At 39.8% G+C, this 11,318-nt stretch overlaps 1 protein-coding gene across 2 annotated transcripts; it reads left to right on the top strand.

Moving 5' to 3' along the window:
• The first annotated feature begins 6,323 nt into the window (after positions 1 to 6,323).
• On the top strand, positions 6,324 to 11,010 carry LOC147255624 (acidic mammalian chitinase-like). 2 transcript variants are annotated; one of them, XM_086212595.1, is made up of 12 exons: positions 6,324 to 6,559; positions 7,421 to 7,454; positions 7,817 to 7,843; positions 7,948 to 8,158; positions 8,237 to 8,290; positions 8,591 to 8,750; positions 8,834 to 8,958; positions 9,045 to 9,168; positions 9,259 to 9,444; positions 9,581 to 9,697; positions 9,810 to 9,939; positions 10,182 to 11,010. In XM_086212595.1, the coding sequence occupies exons 2-12, from the start codon at positions 7,430 to 7,432 to the stop codon at positions 10,346 to 10,348; spliced, it is 1,326 nt and encodes a 441-aa protein (XP_086068721.1). In that variant the 5' UTR covers positions 6,324 to 6,559; positions 7,421 to 7,429; the 3' UTR covers positions 10,349 to 11,010. The 2 variants fall into 2 exon arrangements, with proteins under 2 accessions (XP_086068721.1, XP_086068722.1); XM_086212596.1 differs by lacking the exon at positions 7,817 to 7,843.
• The last annotated feature ends 308 nt before the right edge of the window (positions 11,011 to 11,318 follow it).

The raw sequence follows: 11,318 nt of genomic DNA, 5'->3' as shown, positions 1-11,318 counted from the left end.
TTGGGATCTGTACCCCCCCCCCAAAAAAAAAACAAAAAATTAGCATCTAAAATATTACTGTTAGCTTGAGATAAATTTGTTTCCTTAATCACAGCACGCTGACCTCGGTACGGACACAAGAACACAACTTTATCCCAAAACAGTTTGCCTTGTCAAGCAAAATCCAGAAAGCACTGGTGTTTCCATTCATGTCACTGAAGATAATTCCACAACACCTGTCACCATGCAAATAAATTGGTTGCACAATCACAGTTGAACAACTACACTGGGACTGGATCCTGTCAGGATCGAAGAAGATAGGAGGCTAAATATTGAAGTTGACAGAAAACCTGTGATGGATGTCAGACATCAATCCATCACATAAAAATACACATTAAAAAATGTACATTAAAAAAAAAAAGCCCCCCAAAAGCAATGATGCAACGGAAAGCTATCAGCCCATACATACAGTAACAGCAACCTGAACCTCAAAACTCTCTTGGAGGTGACAAGATGGAAGTAAATACATGGAGTATTTGCTTTCTGTTCCAGAGCAAACACAAATTGTCACGGCGGTAGTAAATGTTTGCAGTTTTCTGACAATCAAAGCTTGCCCTTTTATTTGGAATTTCTTTGCATTGCACAGTGTTTCTTTTCCTATGTCGCACAGGACATGTTGATGGAATGCCTATTACAGATATCACTATCAGTTCATCTGACGATTCCATAGGATGATGGTGGATTGAACTTGGAAAATCTTAACGTTATATCTCAAAATCAGAGGCTTACAAATTGTCCCGTTTTCTTATCATGTAGGATCTTGAAATGGATGGAAATTATAGCATTTCTACATATCAGTCAGAGACATTTCAATTGATTGATTGGTTGATTAATATTTCACAAAAATCTGATGAGTGACTTTGCCTTTCAGATTTGCAGTTTTCTTGATGGGGCTGAAGTCACAATGATTAATGATAGGAAAGTTCCATATGCAACCAAATCTGATCAGTGGGTTGGATACGATGACATGGACAGTATTGATGCTAAGGTAGTCCCCTCTTTGATGAAAGTGATTGCCCCATGATACCTTTGCAAATGATTTCTAAAGAAATTGAATGATATATATATAAAGAACATCCAAGAAATTCAACAGATGAGATATTTGTTTCCTCATTCATACAGGTCAGTTACGTCAAAGAAAACAACTTTGGGGGAGTCTATGTCACAGCCCTCGATATGGATGACTTCAGTGGAAATTTCTGAAAGCAGGGCAAATACCCCCTGCTCAATCATCTACATGATGCTCTATTTCCAGGTAATCCAAATGGAAAAAAATGTCGAAATTATCCTTGAGTTGATGGTTGGCTGCACAGTGGTGCAGTGGTCAGCACTGTCGCCTCACAGCAAGAAGGTTTGGGGTTTGAGTCCCGGCTCGGGCACAGGATCTCTCTGTGTGGAGTCTGCATGTTCTCCCTGTGCCTGTGTGGGTTCTCTCTGGTACTCTGGCTTCATCCCACCGTCCAAAGACATGTAATTGGGGACAAGGCTGATTGATACTCTAAATTGACTGTAGGTGTGAATGTGAGTGTGAATGGTTGTTTGTCTCTGTATGTTGGCTCTGTGATGGACTGGCGACCTGTCCAGGGTGAACCTCGCCTCTCGCCCGTAGACGCTGAGATAGGCTCCAGCCCCCCCGCGACTCTTAACAGGAATAAGCGGAAGACAGTGGATGGATGGATGGATGGATGGATGGATGGAGTTGAAGTTGTTTTATATCACTCAATAGTATCAACAATAACACAGTCATATTTTTCTTTTTCTCCTCTTTTTTTCAGAAATTGATGTGGGCCCTTGTAATGAAAGCACCTCTGGTATTGTAGCTGACCCTGAAGATCCATACGGCTTCTACCTCTGTAATGGGATACATGGTTCAAAAATTGACTGCCCACTAACAACAATGTACAATGACATCTGCAAATGCTGTGACAATATTAATGGGTAGCAGGTCCATGGCTATTTCCCATTTTTGCTGATTATTCCTGTCAACACTGAGGGATGCATTGTTTTAAGCCATATATGATTTCCTTCTGATTCTTGAATATGATGTCAAAAGTGCTTGCTAATTGCTGTTTTTAGGGGATCAAAATTGCCTTTTAAGCGTGGCTCCTCTCCATATTTAACTTTACAATAACATTTAATATAATTACCAATTCAAATAAAATATTCGCACATTTGCCAGTTCCAGTGTATCTTTCTACTTTGGTGTGTTGTGATGTTGCGTGGTTGCTGTATTTGATTATTTTTATTGATTATATCATTGTTTATCTCTCTGCTGAATGGATGTGTTGTATACTCTGCTAATGCTTCCACACGTATCCATGCCTACATGCAAACAAGTACTACCCTGATCAATATTACCATATCAATAAATCAACAACAACATATTTTTGCTTTTGTTTTTGTTGGGGGCAAGATGTCAGATGAAATGGAATGTGTCCAGATCTTAATCCTATGGTAAATTATTCCTTTCACCGTATATTATGTAAATGAATGTAGTTTATCCCTGTTTTTGAGATCCACAGAGCTTAACTTCAGTTTTACCAAGTCTTCCAGCTTCACCAAGGATGTGACAATGATTGTTAAGGAGGTAAATGAAAATTATGCCTGAGGAAGTTGTGCTCTTTTTGATGACTAAAGCACAGTTTGCAACAGTTTGTCTTAGCAGTAAGAGTTCTCCTAAATGAAACTGGGAGACAGAATTTCCTCTAAACCTCATTATGAAGCTGCTCGAGGAATTTTGAATTGAAGGAAAAAGATGCACTTGACCTAGTTGTTTTATGTGATGTGAGGTTTCAGCAACTGGGTTGAGAGGCAGGTAGTTTGTGTGTTCTCAGGCACAAAATTCTTCTCCACAGTTGGTGTTGACATGAACCTTCAGTATGGCATAGTTGAGTGACAGACAAATGAATGCATTCTGTTCAAATCACTTAATCACCATTCAATTGACAATAGTCTAAGTGCGTGTACACGTGTACCACGCTGACGTGCTACCCTGTGCTCGTGGAAACGCACCCATACCGAGCTGTACCAAGCCATCCTCACCTGACTCAAGCTGAAGTGAGCCAGCAGAAACTTGCCTTGAATGACCAAATCACTGTTACCTTCTAGTTTTGTTTGCATTCGTCCAAAAATCACCAACAAGCAAACAGCACCAAAATCTGTAGTACGTATACTGCATTTACTCTTAGTTGAGTCTGTTTCGAAGAACAGGTGACAGTATTTGATTTCTGAGGATGAAACAATTATTGCCAAGTAATCATTTAATCTTCTGTACATCCGCAATTAGCCTGATATTCTAATTTTACAGTGAATCATTGCAGCTCCACCTTAGTCTGTAGTATTGTCACCACCATTTGGATGGGTGTGTCAAGAGGCCAGCTGACTCTGGTGTTTGTCCGATGTTTCCGAAACCAAAAGAAACATATCAGGTTCTACGTCCTTCATTTGCAATCGAAGATTTGTTTTGGTATGGAAAAGAACGGGGATCCATCTTGACTAACATTGTACAAACAGTACAGATATGCAAGTCATTAATTGGAGGATTGAAAAGAGATGAACTTAAGAAAACATCACTTACACAGTCACTTGAATAAATGAGGTAAAATATAGGTGAAACTTGTTTTTTTTAAGGATGATATTTCCATGCCAATCTACTTGAAACATCCCTCTTTGCTTGAGTTATGGCTGACTGAATCAAGCTATTGTAAAACTGCCCTGCCCGCTGGAACTATTTTTTTTGTTATTCATCTATTGGAGGTTTCATCACGCCTCATTGTGGACATAGGAAAAAAAATTTTGAGCATAGATTTTAAATAGCTCGGTATCTTTTTGTATCAAAACTTAGTATTACTATAACATCATGTGTAATATATTAAAATGATAATCGTTATCATAGCTCAACGGAAAATAAAACACCAAGCTCACAGGTTTCATGAGCTTCAGTCATTAGAGAAGCAGGTCATTTGTAATATTTGCATGCAATGCTGCACCTAGTGTCATTATTAGTGTCCCCAGAAGCTGGTATTTCAGCGTGACGTTTGTCAGCATCAGATATTTTAACCAAGCTGGGTGTGTAAATTTTCTTATCCTCTAATGAGGAAAAGACTGACATCATTAGACTGTTAGACTTAGACCATGTTAGACTTATATCCGCACACTCAGGACACGTTGGGATACTTTTTTGAACACAATACTTTTCGTATCAAACCTCCTGCCCTATATGTCTGATGTAAAAACCTAAAACTTGTGCTCAACACTTTGTAATGTGCTCCGATAATGAAACCGTAACCATCTTTTACCTGTAAGGACCAGTCTACCCAGTGTATGAATATGCCTCTGCCACTTCAAAAGTTCCGTCTAGCTCATGGTTTTGTGACCTAGATCAAACCCTGCATTGAAACAACGGACAAATTAGTCACTCCACTTCCTGCTACATCCTGACACCTTTGTATCTTATTTATAGCTGACAGTAAACCAGCCTCTCTGATCATGACACCTTTGCCCTTTTACTTGGTATTTTCTTGCACTGACAGCGAACATGAAAGATATGTCACACAAAACCCATAGCAAAAGCTATCACTATCAGTAGGTTCATTGAATGATTCCACCTCTGACGTTTTGAACCCTTTACCAGATTCCATAAAGTGGCATCATCACCAAATGGAGAAAACAACTTCATCCAGTCAGAGAGACACCCTGTGGACAGTATGAGTATTGTCCTTACCCATGATCTCCCATGTTCAAATGTGCAACCTTTAGCTTCTTATTATTATCAGGTTGGACATAGACTTTGGCTTTCAACCAAGGACCTTCCCCTGTATGGAGGCTCACAAACAGGCTCACCTTCAATCATACGAGGAGAAGGAGGTGTTGGGGGTACCAAGGGGCTTTCTGGAGCAGGTATGATTTTTGAGACATGGTAGGTGGGATGAAAACACATAGACTGGGGGAGCTTGGTCTTCACCACTACTGGTTTTATTATTTTTAGGATGGGGAATGTACCAATCAACCTGGGTGCCAACTTATTGGCACCACATGGAGGGGCAGGTCCTCAGTGGAAAGCTAAAGCCGATGGCCAACCTAGTAAGCAGGGGCTTGAGAGCAGTGACGGTTACAGCTGTGGTGTAGCGATCGATGTAGCGTTGCAGGGAATTGTGGGCTTGAGTCCAGGTGTGTGGACAGCGCTTGATGAACGCTTCCACGGAGGGGCAAGAAGCCTCTGTTTCAAGGGCAGGGAAAAGGGGAGGCTGCAGGAGAGGAGCAGCCTCAACAGGGGAATTTTTCCTAAGAAACTGTCATGATACAGCATCAGCTTGATGTTTCTGGACCCAGGGCGGGAGAACACAGAGAAGTTGAACCGTGTAAAAAGGAGGCAGAGGCAGAGCTAACAGGGGCTAACTGGGTGATGACTGCCCTTAGTTGCTGCACTTGGCTTGCCAGGGAGGAGAGAGCCTGTTCCTGCATGCTTGCAGCCTGTTTGGCCTCAGCTGAGGTAGATGCAGTGTGGACCTTGTGTTGCTGGAGGACTCCTTCAATCCATTCAAAACAATTCTTGACAAGGGAAGTGTGTGCTGGGTCCATGTTTTTGCTAGATTGCATAAATCCTTTTCAATCTTTTTTTTTTTTTTTTAATTCAGATTGTTAAAAGCACAACGTAACCAGAATTGTTCAAATGGATATTAGAGGGGATATAGATTGCACTTGTATGCTCCCAAATACAATCACGCTGGCAGTTGATTGATTGGTAATGACTTTAATTCACTGATGACTGATTAGAGGAGGGGAGGGACCGGAGCGGCATTAAGGTTCAGGTGCAGGCTGATACCCTGAGATCCAGAGACATGAGGGAAGAAAGGGGTGTGGTCAAGGTGCAGGCTTAGGTCATAATAGGGGACTATGAGCTTTGTCAGATATGAAAGTGCCTGATTGCCTCCTCAGTAGAGAAAATAAATGATCATATGATGATTATATTTGAACCAATCGGTGTAGCAAATCTCTATAAGGTAGTACCCAAGTTCAAAACAATAAATGCTAGTCATTGGCTGTTGGCCTGTGTCTGCACTCTCATGGCACGCTGATATTTTTTTGAGCACAATAATCATCGCAGCACACCTACGGACAGATTTCTGACCTGAAAACCTATGACTCGTGCTAAATACTTTTCTACAGTAAAACTATGACAGTCCGTTACCAGGAAGGACAGTTTACCCTGTTTGTGAAATGCCTCTGCCACTTAAGCTTTCTCATCCACTTGTGATCATATGACCTCATTTTACCTGACCTGACCCAACACTGATACAATAGACAAATTACCCACACCCTATTTAATTGCCAAACGTGACACCTTTTTGCCTTATTTAAATCTGATCGCAAACCAACCAATCCTCAGCTGAACCAGCCATCGACAGGAGAACCACACATCAGCAGACAAACCAGCCATCGACAGGAGAATCAGCCGTCCACAGGAGATCCAAAACACATCCATCAGTCACAGTAGAGAGCTTCCTTTGACTTGCACTCTGTAAGTGTAATCTTCACTTTGACTTCCCACATTTTAAAAAATTCTCAGAAATGTGCTGCCTTTGAAACTCAAGCTCTATAATTCAGCCTGAGATGATCATGATTATTGTTAAAATCATTATCAATCTTTTTTGTTTTTTAAATTCACATTGTTAAAAGCACAAAACCAGAATTGTTCAAATGGATGAGAGCTGCTTTGATTCGATCCCATGCTGGATTCAAATACACAGAAAAGTTCAGCTCATTTGAAATCCAAACAGGAGCATAACTAGAAAGAGCGAGCTGTTAAGTTCGTCACAGCATGTTTATAAAGCAGCAGTTGGCTCACATGTCTGGAGTTATTTGCCAACTTGTTGTTCCTGTATTACTTGGAGTTCCTTTCATCATTCACACATCTGTGGTTAAGATTGAGCAGCATGTGTATTTGCATGTTGAGCACCATCCTTTATTAAGGAGATTATCAATTAACACAGCACATATGCATCTCTACTTAAGTACCTCTCATAGTTGTCAAACACAACAAATAGTTTTGCAATTCAATCTATAAGGCAAATTAAAAAGAAATGGGATGAAAATCCTTCAAATGTTATTGTACAACTAAATCAGTTAAACAAAATTTGCTGGAGGGATCCGTTGAATTAGTGCGCCACAACTTATCAGGTCACGCACAAATTTGTATCGCTAAAATAATTTTCTCAAGCCAGCTGCTTTTGATTGGTTACCTCACTGAACGTAATATGAAATACAAACATATTCACACAAAAAAATCATCTTTGTTTTGTAGTTTCAATCTGCCTTACTCACATTTTTCCTTTACGAAACAATTAAAACATGTTCCTCTTCTTTCTCTTTTATACCACAGACCAACAACATGGGCAAACTAATTCTTATTGCAGGTAAGGCACACAGTTCAAGTAAAAAAGACACTTTGCTGAGTTTCTGTATGGATTTTTTTCAACTACTGCCCTAATAGAGAAAGTGAAATGTCTCATAATTTGACAAAACAAACCTAATCTACATGCAAGCCTGAATATGAATGGAATCAAAGCTATAAGCCAGGAAAGACCTACTGTACTGTACATTGCTGTTTTAAGTGACAGATAGGGTTAACTTAACGTAACCCTTAAGAAGCAAGAAGTACATGATCACTGGTTGTGCCACTACATGAACAACTGGTGGTGATTTGGGCTGGAGAACTTGTTGATTTACTGACATGATAAGCTTTTGAACAATACTGATGAAGTCTGTCACTCTGAAGGTCTCTGTTTGATCGCCACCAGCCTGGGTAAGCTCATAACTTTCACCCATTAACAACTGCAATGATCAGTTCAAAACACTCCAAACATTATTTTCAAAAACAGCATTAAAATTTCAGTCTTTTTTTTTCAGCCTCTGCCTTCAATGTGGTGTGTAAATATGAGAGGAACTCACGAAGCAGAAGTGGGAAAATGAAGTTCAAGATTTCTGATATCAGTCCATCAGTCCACATCTGCAGTCATCTGATCTACAGCTCTGCAGACGTTGACAAAAACTTCAAACTGACCCCCAAATGGAGAGATGCAAGCAAACGCTATCAGTCCTTCAACAACCTCAAAAACAGGTCAGACTCTACACATTTTGTGCAACTTTTCTGTTTCTTTTATCAAATATTTATCATTGCATGTTTATACTCCAACAGAAACCCAGACCTCAAAACCCTCTTGGAGGTTGACTTGATCACAAAAAGTTGGAGGTAAATACATGTATCATACATATACACACACACACACACACACACACACACACACACACACACACATATATAATATATACACATACGTATATATAATATATACACATACATATATATACATACTGTATATATGTATATATATATACACACATACATATATACACACACATATATGTGTATATATGTATATATATATACACATATACATATATATTTAATTTCTCTGTACCTAGTAAAAGATGCCACTATCAGTCAGTTAATCTAATGATTCCACCTCTGATATGTTGAACCCTTGAGCAGATTGGGTACTGCAGCATCATCACCAGAAGGAAGGAAGACCTTCATCCAGTCTGCCATCAGTCTACTGAGAAACAAGAAGTTTGATGGACTAAACCTGAACTGGCAGAGCAACAAAAAAAAAAATCTGCTCACCAAAAAGGATTTTGAACTGTTGTACAAGGTCAGATTCTTCATTTCGCCACTGGGACACTGTTAGAGAAATGCTTTTCTCTATATACTTAAATATGCCACTCTTTTCTATAGGACCTCAAAGAGGCCTTTGATGCTGAGGCAACATCATCTGGCCAGCCCAGATTACTGCTCACTGCCAGTGTCTCTGCTGAGAAAGGAGTCATCGATGACAGTTATGATGTCACAGAGATTGCCAAGTAAACAAACACATGTTTTGGAACATTAGTCCATCAGTAGCTGTCATCATCTTTAGGTAAACATAACCTCCCCTGTATTTCATCAGGTACCTGGATTTCATGAATGTGTTGACCTTTGACCTTCACCGCCCTGACGATGGTGTCACAAAGCACCACAGCCCCTTGTACCAGGGAAGCACAGACACTGGAGACGCAGTCTACTACAACACGGCAAGCAGCAGAGATTGATGGTTTCCAGCATGGACATCTTTCTACTTAGAGCTCTGTTCTCTAATCTAAGTGTCTGTTTCCACATGTCAGGATGCTGCCATGAAGCACTGGAAGGCTGAGGGGGCCCATGAGCAAAAACTTAATCTGGGAGTAGCAACATTTGGCCGATCTTTTACTCTCTCTAAGTCTGCTGAAAATGGTGTTGGAGCAGCAGTCAGTGGTCCTGGAGAACAAGGCTACTACACTGAAAAATCAGGCTTGTTGGCCTATTATGAGGTAAAACTGCAGAATGTGCACATAATGATTTTAAAATCAGTAGACCAGTTATTGAAATGGCTTTCACCATATTTGAGACAGTTGTATTGATTGGTTGGTTGATGAATATTTCACAAAATGTGACTTTTCCTTTTAGATTTGCAGTTTTTGTAAAAAGGCTGCAGTCACAATGATTGCCGATCAGAAAGTTCCATATGCAACCAAGTCTGATCAGTGGATTGGATTTGATGACAAAGGCAGCATTGATGCTAAGGTAGTCAATGATTCCCTGATAATTCCTTTCCAAATCACTCCAAAAACATTTCCCATTAACTGCATAAATATTGGAACAAAATCAGCAGGTGGGTTTTTTTTCATCTCCATAGGTCAATTATGTCAAACTCAACAACTTTGGAGGAGTCTTTGTCTCGTCTCTGGACCAGGATGACTTTGAAGGAGTATGTGGACACGGCAAGTACCCCCTCCTCCGCCACCTGCATGGAGTCCTAATTCCAGGTAATATAAATGACAAGAAAGACAACACCATTGTGGCATGAGTTGGTTTCTATTGTGTATTTCACTCAGTGCCATGAACATGAATGAAGTCATATTTTACTCACTTAATGACCTTCTATTATTCAAAGTTGAAATGCATCCTCATTTTGTTCAGCAGTCAAACCCACAGTATCATAACATATCGTGTGATTTTCACTCAGGAGCAACGGAAACCATCTCTGACTTTCATTCTTCTTCTTCAGATTCTCCTGAAAGTCCATGCCTGGGATTAAGTAATGAGCCTCACACCAACCCAAATGATCCCACTTCTTTCTACAACTGTTGGGAAGACCGGACCTACATTCAGTACTGCCAAACCAACCCCCCTCTGGTCTATGATGACAGCTGCAAGTGCTGTAACTGGCCCTAAACTGGAAACGGTTATCTGGCTTTCATTAATAGGAAAAACGTAACTCAAGGATGTGCTTTCTAATGTATACACTTAAGATTTTTTTAGCCATCAAACACATTTTAGCTCAAAATTTCTACTGAAGTGACGAAATGTTTGTCAAAAAAAACCATAATCAACAGCATTTTATTCAGGGACCCATTTTTGAATCACTCCGTCTTCTCACTCAAAGTCGCCCAGGACCATAATGCAGCACCAAAGAAAGGTCATCACAACATTTTAGATCATGTCGTTTACCATGAAATCTTCCAGCACTTCGTTCGAAGACTTCAGCTGCAGTTACTTGTTAAAAGTGGCTTCCATCCATTTCCAGCTTCACAATTCTATTTGATTATTTTACTAATTGATAACATGATGTCAGTTTTTTGTGGACTGGCTTTTTGCTTACGGTATGTTCGACAATTCAAGTGTAGCCAAACCAAGCTGATGTTTAGTTTCTTCCGGGGATTTGATGAACAATTTGGACTGATTGAGTGAATTTAGCATTATTTATGTCACTGAGGAATGGATGTGTCCATGTTGGGTTATATTTTGGGGGACTGCTTACGTGATGATGCAACTGTTACAACCTTAATGTAATCCCATATTGCATGCCTCTATGTGAATTAATCGTATCCTAATCAATAAATGAATCATAAAAGTATTTGTATATCTTTGGCTATTATTTGTGAGTAAGACATTTGCGAGACACAATATAGCTTTAACTTGAACCTATGGAGGAGCTATTAAAATATAGGTATGAATGACATCACTACTTTGTCAAACACCTCTTCATGTTGGAGAGGCAGCTGCCGTGGAGAAGAATGTAATGTCAAATAACTTAGGGCTGCATGATTTGGAACAAAAAAAAAAACTAATTGCAATTATTTTTTGATATTAGAGGGAATTTTAATTGTGTTATTGTTTTTTTTTGGGATCTGTACCCCCCCAA

This window comes from Aulostomus chinensis, chromosome 9, assembly GCF_037954235.1.
Source record: "Aulostomus chinensis isolate RoL2024-O1b breed Wild chromosome 9, RoL_Achi_v1.0, whole genome shotgun sequence".
Taxonomy (NCBI): Eukaryota; Metazoa; Chordata; class Actinopteri; order Syngnathiformes; family Aulostomidae; genus Aulostomus; species Aulostomus chinensis.
This window is presented reverse-complemented; position numbering and strand designations above follow the sequence as displayed.